The sequence below is a fragment of the Schistocerca nitens genome, chromosome 11, assembly GCF_023898315.1.
Source record: "Schistocerca nitens isolate TAMUIC-IGC-003100 chromosome 11, iqSchNite1.1, whole genome shotgun sequence".
NCBI lineage: Eukaryota > Metazoa > Arthropoda > Insecta > Orthoptera > Acrididae > Schistocerca > Schistocerca nitens.
This window is the reverse complement of record NC_064624.1, coordinates 143,327,342-143,351,644: the sequence shown is the minus strand read 5'-3', so window position 1 is coordinate 143,351,644 and position 24,303 is coordinate 143,327,342. Positions and strand designations below refer to the sequence as shown.

General features: G+C 39.5%; 2 protein-coding genes across 2 annotated transcripts in view; one reads left to right on the top strand and one right to left on the bottom strand.

The window, feature by feature from the left end:
- Positions 1 to 24,303, top strand: part of LOC126213515 (poly [ADP-ribose] polymerase tankyrase-1-like) — a 586,304-nt gene that overhangs the window by 418,290 nt on the left and 143,711 nt on the right. The gene's annotated exons all lie outside the window — the stretch shown is intronic.
- The window catches only part of LOC126213516 (uncharacterized), a 185,677-nt gene that overhangs the window by 151,634 nt on the left and 9,740 nt on the right, over positions 1 to 24,303 (bottom strand). The window contains exons 3-4 of the mRNA XM_049941347.1: positions 23,985 to 24,047; positions 14,481 to 14,573 (exon numbers count right to left, since the gene is read on the bottom strand). Coding sequence (XP_049797304.1) covers positions 14,481 to 14,573; positions 23,985 to 24,047 — 156 coding nt within the window. The remainder of the gene's footprint in view (positions 1 to 14,480; positions 14,574 to 23,984; positions 24,048 to 24,303) is intronic.

The following is a 24,303-nucleotide window of genomic DNA, read 5'->3' as shown; positions in this document are numbered from 1 at the left end:
TGATGGAAACAGAAACATCCCCCAATTTGTCACAAGCGAGTTATACCTGTGATTGGGCAGAGGATGCTGTTTTTATAAGGACTGACCCAGAGTGCATTTTGGACAAACCCTCCACCTTCCTGAACTTGTCACCCAAATGCTCCACGAAAAATTGAGGTTTCATGGACATCAAAGATTCCCCATGAACTCTTGTACATACGTGGTACTGGGGCGAATAAGCTTCACTGCCATCTTTAGCCTGGCATTCCTGCCATGATGTGGCCAGGGAGGGGGACGATTTGGGATCATATTTCTTAGCATTGAAGTTAGACTTTTCCCACTGAAAGACTACTGGCAGCGGACGACCAGCATGAGATTACATATTACACATCATGGTGTGTCATCTGCCCTGATGCCACCAACCCAATGCCACCCACTCCGAACAGGGGCCCTCCCCACAGGTGCCACCCAGCCTCACCAAGGATCACCTGGCAGGATGGCCATTGCTGGGAGTCCCGATGCCCTAGGGAGATGGCCATCATGGCATATGCGGGGAGTTAATGGTGCAGACATCAGCAGAGTGATCCCTGTGTTGTCGGGGGACGCTGCAACCAACAGGGTACACACACACACTGGACTAGATACCATGCTGGATATGAGGTGCAAGTAAGTCCATGGTCACCATAGGCACAGAAAGTGACGCTGCATAGTGCATGGTGGAAACGCACCTGGAAGGGTGTCTCGCCCAAGATATGCAGAACGTTCAGGACTGCAATGCGATGACGAAAAAGTGTGAAAGATCTCAATGCACGATGGACACGATGCACCATGTAAGGCACCCTTCCCCACTTGGCTCGCCCTTCAGGGAAATTTAGAAAGATGGTCAAACCAGACAGGGGACCATCACAAAGGCCAAGACATATGAGAATCCTTTTAGTAGCCTCTTACAACAGGCCAGAATACCTCTGGCATATTCTAACCACTGGACTTGCAGAGTTGGGGGGGGGGCAGAAGGGATGGTGTGCTTTAGTCACTGAGCAGAAGAAGTGGGTGAGGAAGTTTCCCAACAAGCTGCGAGAGTCTTCCCTGGTGACACTGAATGATGGAGGGATGTAAGTGGTGCAAAGGGAGAACGTCAATTGAGGAAGGAAAAGGCAAACTGGAACAGCTTGAAGACGGGGAGTCAAAGAGATGGCTTTACCATGAACATCATCCGGTATGAGCAGCTTGACTCCCCAATAAATGAGCTTGGGGAAAGTCAAATCAGACCAGGAAGAAATGCATAATCTCAATGCAGTTATGTGGACACAATTTTGTTTCCTGAGAGCAGAATACAAGTGGATGCTGCAATTCTAAAAGCCGTCCTAAATCCTCTTTGTTGGATTGAAGGCCACAAACATCCATTCAGGGAGTCATGATAAGGAAACAATGAATGGATGTCACCTCAGAGGATGCCGATTGCCATCCTGTCAAGTCTCACTGCTACAGAGCACAGAGCCATGACTATCGTGTTCCATTTAGTCTACAGACGTGTCGGCTTTGTTGTGCAGACAGCTTGCAGAGTTCAATACAGAGAAATGGTTAGTGGTGCACACCGGAGACACCAAGGCCAGCCAGGCCAAGGTATCACGTGGCGACACACCAAAGAGGCTCTTTGAATTGGCGAAGGAGAAGACCATTTGCCTTTCTCGGACTCTTCGGACCTTTCTGGCAAGCAGATGAAGACTCAGGCTGTGGTTGGCAGGAGAGTCATACGAGTTCTTCACGGGAGTATTCCTGCTGTCCTTCCTGGCCTGCCGGTTGTATAACTGGTGACTTCACCCCGTGTGGCCAGAGTTGGATGGCTTGTTGTCAACTGGAAGAAGGAATAGCCATGCTACCATAACACTGGGCAATTTCACAACCTCAGAGTAGAATTTAAGGTCTCAGGTTTGCATGGAGCACGATTTAGCAAGAACGGTACTCTAAGTACCAGACAGCAGAAGGCAGGGTTTGAAACTAGTCAGTAACTTTCGAGCGACCAGCTAAGGTACTTTTTCTTTCAGCTAGATCTCCTGGACACCCCACTCATCAAGATACATGGGGCTATCTCAAGAGGAGTATCATGGTGGCCATTTCTGTTTATACAGTGGGGAGGAAGAGAACAATTGCCCTTGTGTGCATCCCCACCACAGGTTAAACATTTGGCCAGGTGTCAACAAGACATTCGAGTGATTGAAACAATGACACTGGTAGCAGCACATCAGATTCAGAATATATAGTTGGACTGTGATAACTTCATAGCCTCCTTTGATCTTTGATGGAAGCACCAATCTATCAGTGGTGAGAGAGAGAGAGAGAGAGAGAGAGAGAGAGAGAGAGTGAGAGCATGTGGCTGCGCGCGTGCATGCACACTAAGGAGGCACCTACCTTTTTCATCACCAGATTGACGGCAATGGGCAGAGTGGTATGTTTGTATTTCGGCCTTTATCAGACCATCCAGCAGCCTACTGTAAACACCAACACAGAAAGAGTTCAGAGTTCTATGGGCCTCGACACAAACAGGATGTCATCGAGAAGCAAAGCAGCAAGCAGTCGTCATGCTTGAGAATCAGAAGCAGTTTCCAAAAGCACAGTGCTATTCCGCAAAATGAGAGCAGGACATCACAGGGCTTGCAATTGCATCAACACCTTTCTGAATTAGAAACAGATTTACTGTTGTGAAGGACTGACCGTCTTCAGCAAGTGAAACCACGAAGAGTAGACAACATTCCATTAGAACTACTGATAGCCAGATAGACAGGCTAAATACCCTCAGATTTGAAGAATAATACAATAATTCCAATCACAAAGAAAGCAGGTGTTTGAAAATTGCCAAGCTATCAGTTTAATAAGTCACAGCTGCAAAATATTAACACGAATTCCTTACAGATGAATGGAAAAACTGGTAGAAGCTTACCTCAGGGAAGATCAGTTTGGATTCCATACAAATGTTGGAACATGCGAGGCAATACTGAACCTACGACTTATCCAAATCTGCATCACCTGCATCTCCATGGATACTCCGCAAATCACGTGTAAGTGCCTGGCAGAGAGTTCATTGAACTTAGAAGATAGATTTATGAAAGGCAAACCAGCATTTGAAGACTTAAAGAAAACTTTTGACAATGTTGACTAACACTGTCTGTCAAATTTTGAAGATGGCAGGGGTCAAATACAGGGAAAAAAAGGTATTTACAATTTGTACAGAAACCAGATGGCAGTTACGAGTCAAGTGGCATGAAAGGGAAGCAATGTTTGGGAATGGAGTGGGACAGAGTTGTAGCCTATCCCTGATGCTATTCAATCAGCATATTAAGTAAGCAGGAAAGGAAACAAAATAAAAATTAGGAGTAGGAATTAAAATCCATGGATAAGAAACAAAAACTTCGATGTCTGCCGACAACATTGTAATTCTGTCAGAGACAGCAAAGGACCTAGAAGAGCAACTGAACGGAACGGACAGTGTCTTGAAAGGACGATACAAGATGAACATCTACAAAAGCAAAATTGGGATAATGGAACGTAGTCGAATTAAATCAGGTGATGCTGAGGGAATTAGGTTAGTAAATGAGACACTCAAAGTAGTAGGTGAGTTTTGCTATTTGGGGACGAAAATAAATGATGATGGTCGAAGCAGGGAGAATATAAGATGTAAGGTGGCAATGGCAAGGAAAGCGTTTCTGCAAAAGAGAAATTTGCTAACATCAAGTATAGATTTAAGTGTCAGGAAGTCGTTTCTGATGAATTTGTATGGAGCGTAGCCATGTATGGAAGTGAAACATGGAAAATAAACAATGTAGACAAGAAGAGAATAGAAACTTTTGAAATGTGGTGCTACAAAGAATGCTGAAGGTTAGAGGTGTAGAGAACCTAACTAATGAGGAGGTACTGAATAGAAATGGGGAGAAGAGAAATTTGTGGCACAACTTGACTAGAAGAAGGGATCAGTGGGCAGGACATGTTCTGAGGCATCAAGGGCTCACCAATTTAATATTGGAGGGTAGTGTGGAGGGTAAAAATCGCAGAGGAAGACCAAGAGATGAATACACTAAGCAAATTTGTAAGAATGTAGGTTGCAGTAGGTACTGGGAGATGAAAAAGATTGCACAGGATAGATTAGCATGGAGAGCTGCATGAAACTGGACTGAAGACCAACAACAACAACAAACCACGGACATTGATTGTGAAGATGATTGGCTCATTGTGAGGAAATCCCCCCCCCCCTACTGTGATTCGGAAATTAAAAAGGGTACCAGCAAGGCTGATATGTACCTGCAAACAAAGCAAAATTTAATTATGTAACCAACTTTTTTAAAGAGTTGAGTACAGATACAGATGAATAAACAGAATGAAGATTAATCATGGGTATGTACATGCACCAGGTGGCTGCAACACAAACAATACAGGAAAGGCAATTATTTTACATTGAACACTAACAAGGACACCTTGTTTTGTTACAGATTTTACCAAATGGGTATCTTCATATATGCTGAGTAGCTTAAGAGTCATGGGTAGGCATTGGATGTGGTTAAGTGCCAAGTCTTATGCATTGCAATTGTCTCTGTGAAGTTCTCATTGCAATAGGCCCTGCTGCCTTCAAATTCAAACGTGATCATCTGACTCACAGTAGTATGTTAATCACCCCACATAGCCCTTTTCTAGGTCCCATTCCTTCATCGAACACTTGAGGTCACCTTTAGATTTATTTCTTTGTGATAGTGAGTATCTGCCCTAAATGCGATTCATGTCAAAAACCCAAAATCTTGTTTAATCTCCAACAGATGATGACATGTCTACCAATAACTGTAACCTTACATTCAATGTTTAGTCCACTTACTGTGTACTGCCATATTCAATTCTTATTTGTCTGCAGCACATAGCAGATCACAGCCACAGTTGCACTGCATTTTGGAAATACTGTCACCCTCAGTTGAATGTTGGTCACCTGGAAACAGTGCCATATTCTGTGCTCATTAGTATGCAAGCAACTGTTCAGGTACTGTGTGTCTACAGCACTAGTACCTTTGAGAAAAGAGAGATCTAGTTATGTCATAGGCTATTCCAAAGTACTGCCACATTTATGCTTTAGAAACTGAATTGTGTGGACATAACGATGAAAACTGTGGTATCAGTAAAAAGCAAAGCATGCAACACCCTAGACGTCTGCATGTCAATCACTGCAAAACACAAATGAAGACAGGCACTGTGGCAATGTTCTTTAGACAAGATTGCTCTGGCAGTACCTAATCATACGACAATATACATAAATCCATGCTTTGTGAAAATAAGCCACTTGCCACTTCAGTAATATGCCTCATTTTCATAAAAATCTGTTTGATAAGTCGATTTGGAAATAGTGTTGCATTGTTTGTGCATGATAGTTTGTTCACACAGGTGTAGTAAAAAAAGGAATTTCATTCAGGGAACAAATTTCCTCAGAAGTGGAGGATGTGCATCATATTGGGGCTGAAGAAGAATAGTGGTAACCTATCTTAAACTGTCAGCTATCTTACAGTAAAGCTGTTCACACTGTTGAGCTGTTGTACAGCAACTTCATGCATGGTAACCACACGAGATGAAATTACCTACCACCTATTAGAACAGTATATGCATTAACATTGGTAAGAGTGCTGTAATATCACAATGGGGCTCCACAGCTCGTAGGTTTGATGCTACTTTCATACTTACTTTTATATTTTTGTTGATGACAGCATGTGTTGGCATATATGACTGAAAATAATGGTTAAGAAAGCTGAATTTAAATCTTATACTGGTTAATGGCTGTAAAATTAATATAAAAAAATGACGCAAAATGTCCCTAGTAAGTTGTTTCTTAAATGTATTGTAAATTAAATGCACCTGTGGCAAGACGTCCATCTAATGTTCATGGTACAATGAAAAGTATCTTACTGATTTTCCTTAGAGGAAAAGAGAAGGAAAATTCATTGTGTAGTAGGATCTGAACCACAAACCTCATCTGTTATACTAAATGAGGTGTAATCTTTTAAACAGATTTAAATTTGTCGATACATGTGCAACAAATGCCACCATGAGAAATGGTTTCTGGATGGGATACCCAGCACTTTAAATAACAGCAGCCGCAGTCTGTTTTCCTATCCCGTTGTCGGACTGTTTGCTAGCTCTGCTATCCATTTCTCTTCAACATAAGCTGTTAACCTCTAGCAAAGTTGGTACTTTTTTGGATTGTTCATAAGCTCACAGAATTTCTGCCATACAACACATTTCTCACATTGCCCAGGAATTTATGTTGTGTACGTGTTACTGCTTTTCCTTCGGCATAGATATTCCGACTGCACTAATCTCAGTATTACATATTCTTGCCATAGCTTGCATACAGAAAATTAGACATTTAATATTTGTTTTGTGTATTCTTTCACCCTTTGCCTCTGCAATGTCATTGCTTTCTCATCAACAAAAAAATTAATTTTGTTAACAAGTTTGCACCATCCCATAGCATTGAGCACAACTTTAACTGGAACATGGCTGTGTCTAGTCATAAGAAATAGTTTATTCCTACTACTGCTTGGTATGTGCTTCATATTGCTGACTAATACTTTTTTTTCAAGGTGTTAGCTGGAATACAATTGCTACATGACACTGTAATTAGACAGGTATGTCATTCTGCCTGCAAAGGAGCTCATAGATGTACTGCACACCTTGAGGAGAAGTTGAGGGGCAGAGAGAAAGGGCAAGGATGAGACAGGCAGAGAGAGTAGGTGACAAGATGGAAAAATAGTGGGCGAGGGTGAGACAAAAGAGTGGCAAAGGAGGAGATGGAATGAACGTGGGAGGAGAAGATGGACTAACAGATTGGAATAAATACCTACCCCAGCAATGCCACGAACTCAGCTGGTTACTAGTATACTGCTGATCTCTAGAAAACTCACAATCTATGATTATTTCAATTAGCTTTCAACTAGCCGATAACTTTTCTCAATCTACATGCAATATTAGTGATGTAAATGCTTGCAATATTCTCAAGATCATCCCACACCAAATGTAGTCTGGGATCCTCACTGGTACAATCACTGTGACAAGATACTCCCAACAGAACTTCAAGAAAATGACAAATATGTTCGAATTAATAAAGCTTGTGCAAATCTGTAATACAAAGATATAATTTGATGATCAGCTTTTCTAACCCACATTCCCATGATTCCACCTTGTGGTACATTTCACTGTGCTCTTTGCAGAGACACTAACAGCTCTCTGCTACACTGTTACTTCACAGCACAGCACAGCCAGCACACCACAGCACATACTGACACTGACCATCGTCTGGTGACCCAAATGTTTGCCTCATGTTGCAGTGTTGTGCTTTTCCTATCCACACACCTTTTATCACTCGTCTTCAGCCTTCACCTGCCTATTGTTGCCCGCATTTATCAACTTAACTTGTTCTCACACTCACAGCTTTAGTGCAAATGAGTTCAGGCATTTGACACCCGGTTCTGGGCAATGTATTATTGTTCCGGTAATCTTTGACTTCTCCTCCTCTCCAATCAACAGTAGTGTCTTGCACTGGACCCAAGATAGCATCCAAGATTTTCAGCCTGCAAAAATTATTTTGCATTGACTGCCTGTGTGACAATCAAGGACCTGGTTCTAGAAAGCAACAGGGTAATTTAATTGAACTCTACTTAAAATTACTTTACGACTGGCAACTAGAAATGAAATAGTGTGATGATACATGCAAAGACTGCAGAGCATACATTGTCTATCCCAAGGGATATACCTTCACCACACTGCCAATATATTTCCCAAGTGCAGTACAGTTCAGTTTTAGGCAGCTCGCAGCCCTATGGAAGCATTCACTGCACTATGGTATTTTGTTTGCATTCATTTCATATACTTCTAGTTGCAATGTTACCTGTCATTACTCTTAGCAGTTGTGGACTGTACAGTGCTTAATGCTAAAAGCCACTTCAGCAAAAGTTATTCAGTGGATATATCAATAAATTTCTTGCATTTGTAGACTTAGAGAAAGCTTTTGACAATGTTGACTGGAATACTCTCTTTCAAATTCTGAAGGTGGTACAGGGAGCGAAAGGCTATTTACAATTTCTACAGAAAGCAGATGGCAGTTATAAGAGTCGAGGGACAGAAAAGGGAAGGAGTGGTTGGGAAGGGAGTGAGACAAGGTTGTAGCCTCTACCCGATGCTATTCAATCTGTATACTGAGCAAGCAGTAAAGGAAACGAAAAGTTCAGAGTAGGTATTAAAATCCAAGGAGAAGAAATAAAAACTTTGAGGTTCGCTACTGACATTGTAAGCAAAGGACCTGGAAGAGCAGTTGAATGAAACGGACAGTGTCTTGAAAGGAGGGTATAAGATGAATATCAACAAAAGCAAAACAAGGATAATGGAAAGTAGTCTAAGTCAGGTGATGCTGAGGGAATTAGATTAGGAAATGAGACACTTAAAGTAGTAAAGAAGTTTTGCTATTTGGGGAGCAAAATAACTGATGATGGTCGAAGTAGAGAGGATATAAAATGTAGACTGGCAATAGCAAGGAAAGCGTTTCTGAAGAAGAGAAATGTGTTAACATCGAGTATAGATGTAAGCGTCAGGAAGTCGTTTCTGAAAGTATTTGTATGGAGTGTAGCCATATATGGAAGTGAAACATGGACGATAAATAGTTTAGACAAGAAGAGAATAGAAGCTTTCGAAATGTGGTGCTACAGAAGAATGCTTAAGATTAGATGGGTAGCTCACATAACTAATGAGGAGGTGTTGAATACAATTGGGGAGAAGAGTCTGTGGCACAACTTGACCAGAAGAAGGGATAGGTTGGTAGAACATGTTCTGAGGCATTAAGGGATCACCAATTTAGTACTGGAGGGCAGCGTGGAGGGTAAAAATCGTAAAGGCAGACCAAGAGATGAATACACTAAGCAGATTCAGAAGGATGTAGGCTGCAGTAGGTACTGGGAGATGAAGCTTGCACAGGGTAGAGTAGCATGGAGAGCTGCATCAAACCAGTCTCAGGACTGAAGACCACAACCACAACATATCAATATCACTCTTGTTCAAGGCATTGCGATATAAAATCAGTTGAGAGAAATGGTTTGTGCATAATCTGCCTAAATCATCAACACCTTTTGTTGATAGTGCTCCCAAATGTACTGTTGATGAGAAACTTGTGCTAAAATAAAAAGAGGAAATTATTGGCTTCAGCATCCGTAACTGGAAGTAAGTGAAAAATTTGAAAAGATAGAGCATATAAATCCAATACCTCTCAATAAACCAGTTGGCCACATACAAAAACTTACAGGTTGACAAAAACTTACAGGCATAAAATAATTAGGCTGATAACTTCTCACTGGCACTTCTACCCAACAGAATTCATATGGGCCTAAATTGAAGATTATGTTGCAAAACATTGATGAAACAAGTAAAAAAGGTACTCTGTCCAGTTGGGGAACTCAGTAATGAAGCTGTTAAGAAAATTACCACAGAATGTGTGGTGTATTTACCTGCAGAGCAGATTGTATTTTCATTACTAAGAAGGCTTTTATTGGCAACTACAATCAAAGGAAGTGCACCTCAGGAATTCAGCACTAGTGACACTAACAAAATCTTAATTTTTTGACTCATCATTGTTTTAATTAGAAGGTAGTGAATGGTATTATCACTATTCTTCTTACTTTCAAACTGTTAAATTTCCTTACCTCTACCAAAATGGGTAACTTTCTTGTTACATGGATTTGTAGTATTTAATCAGAAAACGTATTGTCATGTTAACCGTAAATCCTGTGCTGTGTTTCTCTCAACAAAACAGATGACTGATACCTTATCACATGACCAGAGCATCACACATAATGTTTAATTTAAATTAATCTTATGTTAGACATCTGACAGTTTGGAGCTGTTGAAAATAAGATATATTCTAAGTATTTTGTTAACACAATTTGGTCATTTAAACTCAGTAACAAAGTTTCCCTATGAGTCAAATTTTCAGGAACATTAGATAATGGATTTTAGAAAACATTCTGCATATAAAACTAAAAATTTATTGCCACGAACAAATCTAAAATGAGAATGTAGTGCAACTCCTCCAGAACCCACTTCCACCTTTGTACACTGATTAGTATGCAAATTAGTGTGTGTTCAATAAAATGTCAGATCATACGAACAGTGAAGGAAGAACGAGGCAACTGCATTTTGCATCTCCATGTGTTCCTGCTCTAGTGTCAATACCAAAGTACTTTTGGGGACAGTATAGATCACAAGCCTCAGTTTTAATTTTACTGTAGTTTGTGATTTTACACACAATCATTTTCATAATTTAAATGTTATTGATCTACTAGTGTTCTAGTGCTTTAAATTCAGCTGTAGCTTGTATCCATGTGTCAACAGTTCTCAACCTGTTTCCTCAGGTAATGCTCTACAGACCAACTTTCATGCATGCTATGGACAACCATTTTAGCTTTGGAATTAGCTATGACAGTGCCAAGCACAGATTTTCCCATTCAATGTATCACTGTTAATTTATCAAGTATTATGTTGAACACACTTGAACAATGATGACGATGGTTTTCAACACCCTCACAGTGCTGTGCAATAATTGTGAGTACTGTGATCTTTAAGAAATGGGTTCCTTATTCTCTCATAATAAATGTGTGATTATAGTCCATATCTCTGCCTATTAATATCTGATTCTTTGTACACCTACATCTACACTAGTCTAGTCACCTAATGGTGCATCCCAGAGGGTACTTCTGATAGCACTACATCCATTACTTCACCCTTTCCTACTCCATATCAAGGTGGTGTTTGGGGGAGAACAATTGCCAGGAAGCATCTATATTAACTCTAATGCCTCCTATTTTGTTGCCACAATTATTTTGCAAGACATACCCATCAAAAAAGCACTTCTTTATCTACTAGTTTAGAGTTGCAAGTGCATGATGAGGTTCCACTATTGACTATGTAACTAACATAAAAATTAACTACACTCTATTTAAAGTTTCTATTTGATATGTGTAATAGTACCATTTTTCCCCAAGTGAGATGGAAACACATCTGACTAGTTCACTACCTGATGTCTTAACACTTATCCTATCATCCTGTCCCTTCTTTTAGTCAGCATTTTCTGTACATTTCTTTCCTTAACAGTTCTACTGAGGACTCCATATTCCTTGTAAGTTCACTTAATTTTCAGTGGCATTCTACAATCCCACATCTGAAATGTTTCAGTTTCCTTCTTTTCATTTTCCTATCACGTCTACCCAGTAAAATTTCCAATATTCACCACAACTGATCTTAGTCCACAGAGCTGGAAACTGTTACAAAGAATAGATTTCTACTAAGTGTTACAAATTTTTGTAAACAGCATTAAATTTGATTGTTTGCTTTCCCGGCAAAGACTGTTGAAGGTTTATTGGGTCTCCAGCCGGGTGGTAGCATTGATATCTTGCAACGTTTATGACAAAAAAGGAGATGAATGACATCAGAGCCATGATCAATTTGGCTGGAAAAGAACTGGACGCTGCCACAATCGCAGTCCTCAAGAAAGAACTGAATTTTGCCCCTATCCCCAGAACAAACCCGAAACGAGACATTATAGTGGTGTGGAAGAAGCAGTAAGGGCTTCCAAAGGAGGAAGCAGAGGAAGTCATGTGGGAAACTTCCAGAATAATCGACAGATCTCAGTTGCCTACAAATAATGTATCTGACGAAGAACGAGCAGCTCTCTGGTCCCTTAGAGATGACGGTGATATAACGATCCTACCAGCAGATAAAGGGAACGCTACAGTGCTATTAAGCACTGCCAAGTACTGGTAGAAAATAAACCTACTGCCACAACATGAGGCCTATAAGATGCTGAAGAAGGATCCAACCCCGACGATGAATAGAAAGATGATAGCTCTGCTGAAGAAATCTGGCTTACCTGAGCCAATGAAGAAGTGGCTGTACCCTAGAGTGCCAGCAATACCACACCTCTATGGACTCCCTAAGATCCATAAGGAAGGGGTATCTCTCAACCGATTGTAGACTCCAACTCTCACAGTTAAGGACTTGCTAAATGCCTAGCAACACTGCTACAACCCCTTGTGGTACACTGCAGCCACCATGTGAGAAACTCAGCCAAATTCGTAAAAATACTCAGGGACATGCTACTACAAATCGAGGACCTACTCGTGAGCTTCAACATGACGTCGCTTTTCACGAAAGTGTCCTTCAAGACTCCTTGCACTTTTATCCCAGCACAACCACAAAGTCAGCCTCTTCGAACAAGCACTAACAACCTAATTTCAGCACCACAGGGAATTCATTGAACAGATTGACAATGTGGCCATGGGCTTTCCACTGGCTCCTGTGAATTCAAACCTCTATATCGAACATTTCGAGGAGGTGGCCCTTCAAAGTGCCTAACAGAAACCAAAGCACTTCTTCCGCTATGTCGACGACACTTTTGTTATATGCGGACATGGGAAACAGGTGCTAGATGACTTTCAGGAACACCTCAACAGCATCCATCCAAACACCAAATTTATAACAGAAATGGAGGAAAATGGATGCCTCCCCTTCCTTGATATTTTAATTAAGAGGAAGGCAGATGGTTCACTAGGCCATGCAGTACATAGGAAGAAGGCACACACAGACCTACAGCTTCATGCAACAAGCTGCCACCATCCAGCACAAAGACAAACAGTACTTAAATGGCTCTGAGCACTATGGAACTTAACTGCTGTGGTCATCAGTCCCCTAGAACTTAGAACTACTTAAACATAAATAACCTAAGGACATCACACACATCCATGCCCGAGGCAGGATTCAAACCTGCGCCTGTAGCGGTCGTGCGGTTCCAGACTGCAGCGCCTAGAACCCTCGGCCACTCTGGCTGGCCAAACAGTACTTACCACACTGGTACATAGGGCGCATGCCATCTGCAACTAAGACAGCCAACCATCCGAGCTGCAATACCTGAGGGAAGTCTTCCTCCAAAATTGCTACAGTGAAACGCAGATCAACAGGGCACTTAAAAGGAAGCAGTGAGAACCCCAGATTATGATGAAGTAGAAGGAGACAAACGACTCACTTTCCTTCCATACACGGTTCCGCTCTCAGCCAAAATTGCACTATTTCTGGGCAAATATAATATCAAAACCGTTCTCCAACCACCACCAAAGACAGGGAGCTCCTAGGTACTGCCAAAGACCTGCTGATCCTTAACACACCAGGAGTATAAAGCATACCATGCAAATGCATAAAACAATACATTGGGCAAACACAGCACTGTACATCTAAACGCTGTGAAGAACATATCAGATGTGTGCGACTAGGCCACACAGAAAAATCAGCCGAAGAAAAATACAGCATAAATGAAAAACACACCTTCAACTTCGAAAACACAAAGGTACAGTGCCGAGCATCTGGCTTCTGGGAAAGCATTATCAAAGAATCCATAGAAATAAGGATTCACAACAATCTGGTCAACAGAGATGAGGGATCTCAACTCGGCGCAGCATGGAACTCTGTGATAGCAACAGTCCATCGGGAGCTTACCTGTCAACGTCCTCCACCGTGGACGTAGACAGAACGCTTACACCGAGAACCAAACATGGCTGCCAAGGGTGACTGTTGTCACCATCACTGTGTGCACGCCACTGGTCCACCGCAGCTACCCAAGGTCTAGTGGAGGGGGGTGACCGCACATATAAATAACCCACTCTCCACCAATCTCGACACTTCGCCAGAAGATGAGTAGTATGACAATTCCTGAAGTGTTGCGAGATATCAACACTACCATGCACCGTAAGACCTGAGAAACCATCAGCATTAAAATTAGTACACTATGGTGATAGTTAATTAAATGAGTATGAAATTTCACATGCTATCACTGTAATGTGCTAAATTTAATGCTGTTTACAAGAGTTCTTGCTATCAATGTTTTCTCTTTGCAAGCAGTTTGAGATAAGCAATGTTCCATTACACTGTAAATTTACGTCATGCATACTGGATAAACCCATTGTCTTTACACAGAGCAAACAGAATTCCAGTAATGCAATATGTTTTTCATTAAATACTTCAGAGAAAAGAAGTAGTATGACAAATACCATACTTATCTGATAACATACTGCTTACAGTTGATTGCTTTACCTCTTACATCTTTTCTATTATAGAACTCTGACAGAGACAAATAAGTTGACAGCTGCTGCAAAGAGGTCTTCTTTGGTAGTGAATTTGAGACATTTATTATTTACAAGTACTATAAAATTACCATGTGTTACAGTTAATAAATGTTTCCTACAAGTTTCATTCAAATACCTTTACACACAACAGAACAATATACCTACAGTCAATTGAAATGCTATAAAAATTCTGGAGAAGTGCTAATATCCTCGGTTTTAATGTTTCATCATTTATCATCACTTAAATTTACTGCACCCAATGCATTTCATGATATTCATACAGTACTTCATGCACAATGCATCACCGAAGTGAAAACTTACATCATGCTCAATGCCATCTAAATCCCGTTTCAGTTCTAGGTCTTGCTTTATACGAAGACTAGGCATTACAATCCTTGGTGGATCTTGAAGAAACTGGAAAAAGAAAGAATGGCATATTCAAAGCTTCTGTTCTTGTGCTTGTGTTACACATCAAGTGGGGCTAAAAAGCTATTGGTCACATGTATTCACTTACTGGCATTAGGTAACAAGAATGTGTGTCACATTAAATTAGATTTACTTTCATTCCAATTGATTCATACTGAGGAGGTCCTATAGGATGTAGGAAATGTCAGAAAAACATGACAAACATTTGAAGTCAAAGTTCTGTTTACTTTGGAGGTAGACACATCAGATATCAACCAAACAGAAATTATTTCATCCTTGCCAAGCAGCTACTCCTTACTCCTACTCTCTCTCTCTCTCTCTCTCTCTCTCTCTCTCTCTCTCTCTCTCTCTCTCTCTCTCTGTGAATGTGCCAAGCTGAAGGCTCCAATAAGAACATTTTTTGATTGTATGATGATCTCAGCTCCCTATTTTCTGACCTATGTTATTTTGTGGAAGATAATAGGGTACCTCTGCAAAGCCAATGAGGGCACTATGGTCAAGAAGAAACTAAGCAACTAGCAGGTTATATGCAGAATGCGTTTTTTAGGTCAGAAAACCACCTGTAAAGACAATAAGCAGGTAAGTGCAGATCTAAGTGTGGGTCGCCAAATTTTGGTACAGAGGAAAATACATGTCTAATGTCACAAAAACTAATGCAAACCTCAAGTAAAAGTAAAGCTTTCAACAACCTGGAGTTAGTTATTAACACCTTAGTGCTCTGTTAGACATTGTCTTACTGGATGTGGTACACCACTGGCTTCCTCCAACTTTTGAACTCACTAACACAGTAAGTTACATGAGGACCTAGAGCTTCACAATGGAATGGAAACTGTCATTTTCCACATAGACAATTTCCATGTGAAAAAGTGACAGATGATGCCTGGGATGGAACCCAAAACACTTGAATTTGTAGCCTCACACCCATTCAATAAGCAATCCTCTTACTCTTATAAAAGTGTATATGCATTCAAGACAAGATCCAGAGTTTCATTAACTAACAGTGGCATTGTACACAACACTGGGAGAAAAACTAGAAATAATTAGCTACAAAATCAGATATTCCATGCCAAGGACCCACTAGAAAGATGCACCACAGAACACAGGCAGTAATACATCATCATGGAAAATCAGTACAGGACAATGAGAGAAATCTGCATTTATCTCATTGCATGTTACCGAAATTTGGAATCTGCATGCAGGTAAGTATCAAATGTGAGGAAAAAGTAATTTTGAAGTGTCAAATGTGATGTGGAAAAAGTAACTATTTGAGTTCCAACATCCACCCACCATAGTACATTAATGCTTAAGAAATAGTCTGGTAAATATTTTATACAAATATAAATCCTCTACCATACTGCAGTGACAGGATATATATACTTGTCAGCTACATAATTGAAGATGCATGAATTCAAACAGTGAAAAAGATTTGGAGGAAAATTACATCAATAAAGTACAACATGACATGAGGTTGACCAAATATAGACAACATGAGCCATGCTATCCATCCATTTCATTGAAGAGATTTAGAGAATCCATGGAAAATGTAGATCTAAATTTTGAGAGGACAAACTGAACTCTTTCATCTCAAAATCATGTCCTGTGACATTAGCACAGCTGTGAAAACAAAAATTCCTGGGAAATCTACGAAACATGTTTTCCCAAAATTAGCCTGTGTAACTGTTTAGAAAAACCACACAACAGGAAAATATTTATTCTGTTAGTAATAGACATGCCCAGAATAATAAATTCTCTAAATACAGAGATTGGAACATGAGCACTGGACTACTGAAGCATCACAGATTGCTACTGTTAAAAACAAACTCTGGAAGACAGGAACATACTTCTGCCTAACAAACCTGATAAAGTGATCAGACATAACAGCCAATACACCCAGCATGGGGAATAATGTGGAATACAGTGAGGACCTGCAAATGTTAACAACATTACATAGTTACATGACAGCAGATATCTGTACAGCAAATTCAAATGAAGCTAAATCCCCTGAATCCCCATGGCCAACCAAAAGTTGAACATATGAGAACCACCAAGACAGCTTATATAAGAAGCCTTCCATTAATTTATAAGTAACATCATATCTTGCAAAACATGAAAGAAAAAACGAAAACCCCAGAACTTCTGAACAAAAATGTTAGAAAAGGGATCAAAGACATCCCTACCATTGATAGTTGACAATGATGCAGATGGTAGCAAAACAGAAGACTAACAGAAAAGACATAATTACAATGCTTTGCCTCAGAAATTTTCTCCACGAAAGAACATAAAAATGCATTTCACATTTCTTACTACAGCACAGATACTAAAATTACAGATACATAATTGACTAAAGTGGGGACAGGAGGGAGAAGGAAAAACCAAACTTTTTCTACACAATTGACCACTAGACCTGAAGGGGCAGCCATCAGATGAAATAAAACAAGTGGATGTTGCAGGATCACCTCTGGCAATGGAACTTATTTTATGGAACAGTGGCGTTTCATGGGAATAGAAAAATGCACAGGTCATTTCAGGTTGTAAGAAGAGGCACAGCAAACATGTTTGGAGCTAAAGACCTAAACAGCAGACAATTTTGTTCTATATGATTTTGGAAAGAAAACAGTTCCTCTGCATGAATAAAAATGAATCCTACAGTGATTCATGAAGTGAAATTGACTGCTCTATTCGCTCACTGTTCTGCTGAATGCAATCAGCCAATACAATTTTGAATACCGGGTTATTTAAGCTAATCAGAAACATTCACATAGTGATCTAGTGACTGTCTAATATTAGAGATTTGTCTGACAACAGATGCAAAAATTTATTTTGGCTGCACTGATAAGTTAAACCTCGATATCTTGCATTTTATGGGCTGTCACCTTAACCATTATGGACACATCCCTGTGACAATAAGATTTTGACTGAAAAGGGTATCTTGCAGATCATCCTCTTCAATTTCCTTCAGACTTACAGTATTTGGAGTTTAGTGCTGGAACATCAATTTCCTAAACCAGCACTAGGCAGTAACCAAACTAAAAAAAATTGACTTTGAAGATCAGAACACTTCTGAGTGCTGCCTACTACAAAACATTTCCTATTTATTAACACAATTGCTGGTAATTGGAAGAATAGCATAAAAGTGCCTTAATGAAAAGGTTGCTGGTTCGAATCTCCTAGTAGGAACTTCTACTTTTTAAAAACTTCCATGTCTACTAACAAACTGCAAATTTAACAAGTACTGAATTGTAATGGTTTGGTAAAAATTACATATTTTTCATCATTGGACATATTAATACAAAAATTTTGATACATTCATGCGAGATTTACTTATTTTCAATTTGATGCTCTCCATTTTTGTACCAAAATGTAATTTTTTAACAATACTCGCATTTTTATGTAACTTTTAACTAAAAATAACTATTAGAAAAGTATGACTCAGCATAAATTAAAATTACCATTTGTTTTACATATGGAATTTAAATAAATCTAAAAGAACTGGTAGCACTTAGTGTGATCTGAACCATCAATTTTATGATTATTATAATATTATCCTATGCACTCAGCTACAGACAACTACACAATACATTTTTTACACTTGCCAGCACTCACAAATCACCCTATTGCCAAATGCATTTCTTGTTTCTACTTTTATGGAGAACGGTATCATACTGTTTTACCAAATAATTGGCTGGCCACTGACCGTCAAATCCTGAACCTAAGACTAAAATCTATGAGGACACACAAGTGAAATCCCCTTGGCAGCCCTGGAGGCATGCTTGGTTAGGCTAATTGTTTAAGTAACTGATCCTGAAACTAGGAGTTACAGCCTCAAATCTGAGACCTAGCAACAGTTTTCATCTGTTGGTTTGTACATGTACCAATGCAGTCTCACAGAATTGTTATTTATCTTCATATAGATAATGAAGTAATTCTACAGATATACATGCTAGAACTATTGCTCCTGCTCAAAGACAGCACTTTAAACAATAGTTCACAGTCCCCACCCCAAATGAACCTTGGACACTGCCGAGGCAGGGTTGCTTGCATGTCAATAACACTGAAAACAGTGTTAGGTGCAAACACAAATAAGTATTATCTGAGGAGATATCAAGCTAACACATGGTTCCTCAAGAGAGGCAAAAGCCTTTTCAGCAGTTGCAGGAGCAATGGTCTGGATTATCAACTGACTTGGCCTTGTAGCATTGACCAACTTCCTGTGCCAATAATGCAAATGGCTGAAAGCAAAGCGAAACTGTAGCTCTCTTTGTTTTTCTTCTCAAGAGCATGCAGCTCTACTGCACGAAATTACCTTAGGCAAAATATTCAAGAGGTAAAATAGTCCCCCATTCAGATCTCCAGGCAGAGTCTACTCAGGAGGATGTTATCAGGAAAAGCGGGCCAGGCAGTCTATATGTCTGAGTGTGGAGTATTACATACCTTAGTAGGATAAGCATATATCACTAGGGGTAAGATAGATATTGCCTACAGGAAAATTAAAGAGACCTTTAGAGAAAAGAGAAGCACTTGGATAAATATCAAGAGCTCAGATGGAAAACCAGTTCTAAGCGAAGAAGAGAAAGCAGAAAGGTGGAAGAATTATACAGAGGGTCTGTAGAAGGGTGATATACTGGAGGGCAATATCATGGAAATAGAACAGGATGTAGATGTAGATGAAGATGAAATGGGAGAAATGATACTGCATGACAAATTTGACAAAGCAGTGAGAGACCTAAGTCTAAACAAGGCTCTGAAAGTATAGAACATTCCATTACAACTACCGATAGCCTTCGAAAGGTTAGCCCTGACAGACCTCTACCATGTGGTGAGTAGGATGTAGGAGATAGGTGAAATACCCTCAGACTTCAAGAAGAATATAATAATTCCAATCACAAAGAAAGAAGGTGTTGACAGACATGAAAATAACCAAACTATTAGTTTGGTAAGTCATGGGTGCAAAATACTAACACGAATACATTACAGATGAATGGAAAAACTGGTAGAAGCAGACCTTGGGAAAAATCAGTTTGGATTCCATAGAAATGTTTGAAAACATGAGGCAATACTGACCCTACACCTTGTCTTGCAACACAGATTAAGGAAAGGCAAACCTATATTTCTAGCATTTGCAGACTTGAAGAATACTTTTGATAATGTTAACTTGATTACTCTCTCTCAAATTCTGAATGTTGCAGGGATCAAACACAGGGAACGAAAGGCTATTTACAATTTGTGCAGTAACCAGATGGCAGTTATAAAGAGTCGAGGGGCATGAAAGGGAAAGAGCAGTTGGGAAGGGTGTGAGACAGGGTTGTAGCCTATCCCTGATGGTATTGAATCTGTATACTGAGCAAGCAGTGAGGAAAACAAAAGAAAAATTCGGAGCAGAAATTAAAATCCATGGAGAAGAAATAAGAACTTTGAGGTTTGCTGACGACATTTTAATTGTCAGAGACAGTGAAGTACCTGGAAGAACAGTTGAACAGAAGGAACAGTGTCTTGAAAGGAGAATATAAGGTGAACAACAAAAGCAAAATGAGGATAATGGAATGTAGTCGAATTAAATCAGTGATGTCGAGGGATTTATATTAGGAAATGAGACACAAAGTACTATATGAGTTTTCCTATTTGGGGAGCAAAATAAATGATGGTCAATGTACACAGAATATAAAATGTAGGATGGCAATGGCAAGTAAAGCTTTTCTCGAGAAGACAAATTTGTTAACATCGAGTATAGATTTAAGTGTTGGGAAGTCTTTTCTGTAAGTACTCGTTTGGAGTGTAGTCTTGTATGGAAGTGGACAGTGTGACCACTGGAGGTACTCTAGTTTACTTATTAAAGTTTACCATTAGATATCAGTTTAATTTTTTGTCAAAAGTTATCCAAAGCCATATACTGAAATAGTGTCTTGTTTCTCCACTAGGCAGTGCCACAAGTTCCTCCAAAGCCGTAACACAACATACACACATATGTAATACTAACTAATGTAAATCGACCCGATGATGGAGGTTTAAACCTTCGAAACGCGTCGTGGAAAAAATAAAACGGTGACTGGCAACAGTAAACTTGTTGTTTCATTTAATGTCAGTAACAGTCACGGTAAAGCCTAACCTAAAAATGTTCGCATTTAAAGACAAAATTGATGACAAACAATTTAAACAAGAAGAGAATAGAAGCAAACATCAAACAATGGAAAATCCAGGATGGAATGTAACAATACCAGAGAAGGAAAGTCGCTACTGATGATACAGCAGCGATGCTGAGTCACGATAGGCACAATAAAAAGATTCACACAATTAAGGCTTTCAGCCATTAAGGCCTTTGTCAGCAGTAGACACTCATTCGCACACAGTCTCAGAGAGCTGAGAGCACAGCTTGGCAGTGTGGTCTCAGCTCCCTGCACGTGTGTGTGTGTGTGTGTGTGTGTGTGTGTGTGTGTGTGTGTGTGTGTGTGTGAGAGAGAGAGAGAGAGAGAGAGAGAGAGAGAGAGAGAGAGAGAGAATAGAAGCTTTTGAAATGTGGTGCTACGGAAGAATGGTGAAGATTAGATAGGTAGATCATGTAACTAATGAGGAGGTACTGAATAGAATTGGGGAGATGAGGAATTTGTGGCACAACTTGACTAGAAGAAGGTATCTGTTGGTAGGACATGTTCTGAGGCATCAATGGATCCCCCATCTAGTATAGGAGGGCTGTGTGGAGGGTAAAAAAGAGAGAGACCAACAGATGAATACACTATGCAGATTCAGAAAGATGTAGAGTGCAGTACGTACTTTGAGATGAAGAAGCTTGCAGAGGATAGGGTAGTATGGAGAGCTGCACGAAACCAGTCTCTGAACTGACGACAACAACGACAACAACAACAGCCTAGGAAGGTTGGAGACTTTAAAAAGGAAAAATTGATAGGTTGTATTCAGTTGTAGTAAGAGCTGAAGTGCAGTGGCAGAAAGGACAAGACTTCCGGTCAGGTCAGTACAGGATTATCTACAAAAAATAAAATAGGAGTCATGCAGGGAGAGCCCCAGTAATGAGCAAGAAAATAGGAACACAAGTAAGCTATTATCAACAGCAATGTCAATGAATTACCATAGCTGAAATAGGCATGAAGGAAATACAACAGTGGTAGAAATTTGTATGGCAACCAGACCAGCAGAAGAATGGAATAGGAAAAAGTTTGGTGAGTAATTATTCAATAGCTAAGGAAGATTAAAGCCAATTCTAGAAGGTAATGAAATTCAATAGTAGGAACAGGATGCACAATAGTTACGAGAACATCCAATGGCATAAATGACTTAAAGGGGGAAGCTGCCTGGTAGAATTTTGCACATTGCATGAATTAGTCACTGCAAACACTTGTTTCAAGTATCATGAAAGAAGCTTGTGTATGTGGAATAACGTGGAGAAACCAAAAGGTTTCAAGTAGATTATGTTATGTCAAAAACAAAGATTTCAAAACAGGATTCTAAACTACAAAACATTTCCAGTGATAGATGTGGACTCTGGCTAGAGTTGTTTTTATTAACTGCAGAGTAATGTTGTTGAAATGGTAAAAGTAGAATTTAAGTACATGGGATTTGGGTAAGTTGAATGAACCAAAAATCATTGATAGTTTGACAATGAGCATTAGGCAACAAGTGATAAATAGAGGGTAATTATACACTGGGTGATGAATAGGCAGCTTTGAGATGAAACAGTGAAGGCAGGAGGAAACATAGGTAAAAAGTAAGGCCTAGTACGAATACCTTAACAACTCAACTCATGAGATGCTGAATTTAACTGATGAGAAGAGAAAATACAAACATGTGGCTATTAAAACAGACAAAAGGGAATACAGACATTACTGGAATGATGTTAACAGAACATGCAATATGGCTAAACAACGATGGTTGTAAGGCAAAGGGGAACAAACTTGCTCCAGAAAGGGAAAGGAAGTAGTAGTAGACAAGACTGGAGATATTATGATATGGCCAAAGTTGATACAACACTGAAAGAGCAAAGTCTTAACAAGGCCATTGTAGTTGATGACATTCCCTCAGAATTATTGGGATACATGGGAAAGCCATCCATGACAAATTTATTCCACTTTTGTGCAAGATGTGAGATAGTTGACATACAGTCATACATCAACCAGAATGTAATAATTCATATTTGAAGAAAGGCAGGTGCTAACAGGTGTGAATATTATCAGATTAATATGACATGTTTGCAAGAATGAAATAGCTTTTAGACGGTTAACCTTACATAAGATCACTTTGGGTACCAGGAACATGTAACACAAGGCAATACTGATACTATGGCTTACCTTAGACGAGTTAAAGAAAGACAAAATTGTGTTCACAGCTTTTGCAGATTTACTGAAATGCTTTTCAGAATGTGGAGTTGACTGCACTCTTTGGAATTTGGACAGCAGCAGAATAAATAGACAGGAAGCCCAAGTTTGTTTGCAACTTTCACAGAAACCAGACTCCAGTTGTAAGACTTTAAAGACATGAAAGGGAAGCATTGAGTAGGAAATGAGACAGGCTTGTAGCCTACATCTGATATGCACTCTGTACAAGGAAGACATGAAGGAAATCTGGAAGGTAAAGGAAACTGTGTGTTTACCAATGAAAATTTAATTCTATCAACAAAACCAGCATCTTGAAATTGTCAATGAAGGGATGTGTGGGAGGTAAAAGCTGGAAGAGTAAAATTGTATAGTATTACTAGAAGGGATTGTATGACAAACATCAATAAAAGCAATAGAATCTAGCTGAAATAGATCAGTCAATGTTGAGTTTCAACTAGAAAATTAGACACCAAAAGTAGCAGACAACTTTTGCTATTTGGGCACCAAAGTAACTGACAATGGCTGAAGTAAGAAAGAAATAAAGTGAAGACTAGCAATATCAAGGAACATGTGCCTAATAAAGAGGACTGTTCACATCCAATATAATTTTAAGTGTTAGGAAGTATTTTCTGAAGATACTTGCAGTGCAGCCCTGTATGGAAGTCAAACATACATGATAGGCAATTCAGACAAGATGAGAATGGAAGCATCTGAAATGTGCCACAGAAGAAAGCTGAAGATTTGATGGGTAGACGAAACAAATGAGGGAGGAACATAGGGACCAATTTCACTAACACAAGGGACCTGTTAATAGCACAAATTCTGAGGCATCTAGGGATAGTCAATTTGGTAATGGTGGGATATGTGAGGGTAAAAAGTGTAGAGGGAGACTATGGCATGAAGACAAGAAGCAAGTTCGAATGGATGTAGTAGGTGACAGTCATCAGAGGTTAAGAGGTTTATAGAGGGTAGACTTACATGGACAAGTGCATCAAGCCAATCTATATTATATTCACCAAAACTGAGCCATAAGATAACACTGCTTAATTTCATACAGTCACACAAACTCTAGACTTACCTGTTGGTTCACTTGCTCATCCAATTCTTCTTTTACTTTCATGGTAGATGTGTGTAACTGAACCTGTGGTGAATAGTAAAAAAATGTGTAAGGAGTTCTTCTAATAAGACAATTTTAGATATATTACAAAAAAGTATCACATATTTAAGTCTAAGACATTTCTAAAGAATAAATGACTCATTCTTTTCAGAGAGTGGCCTTCTCAGTGACAGTCAGTAAGGTGCATTTCAATGGTAATGATTGAAAAGTTATATGAATGATCAGTGACAACATATTTGAAAATTTATTAGCATCTTGCACTTCATTTTCCTATGCTGCT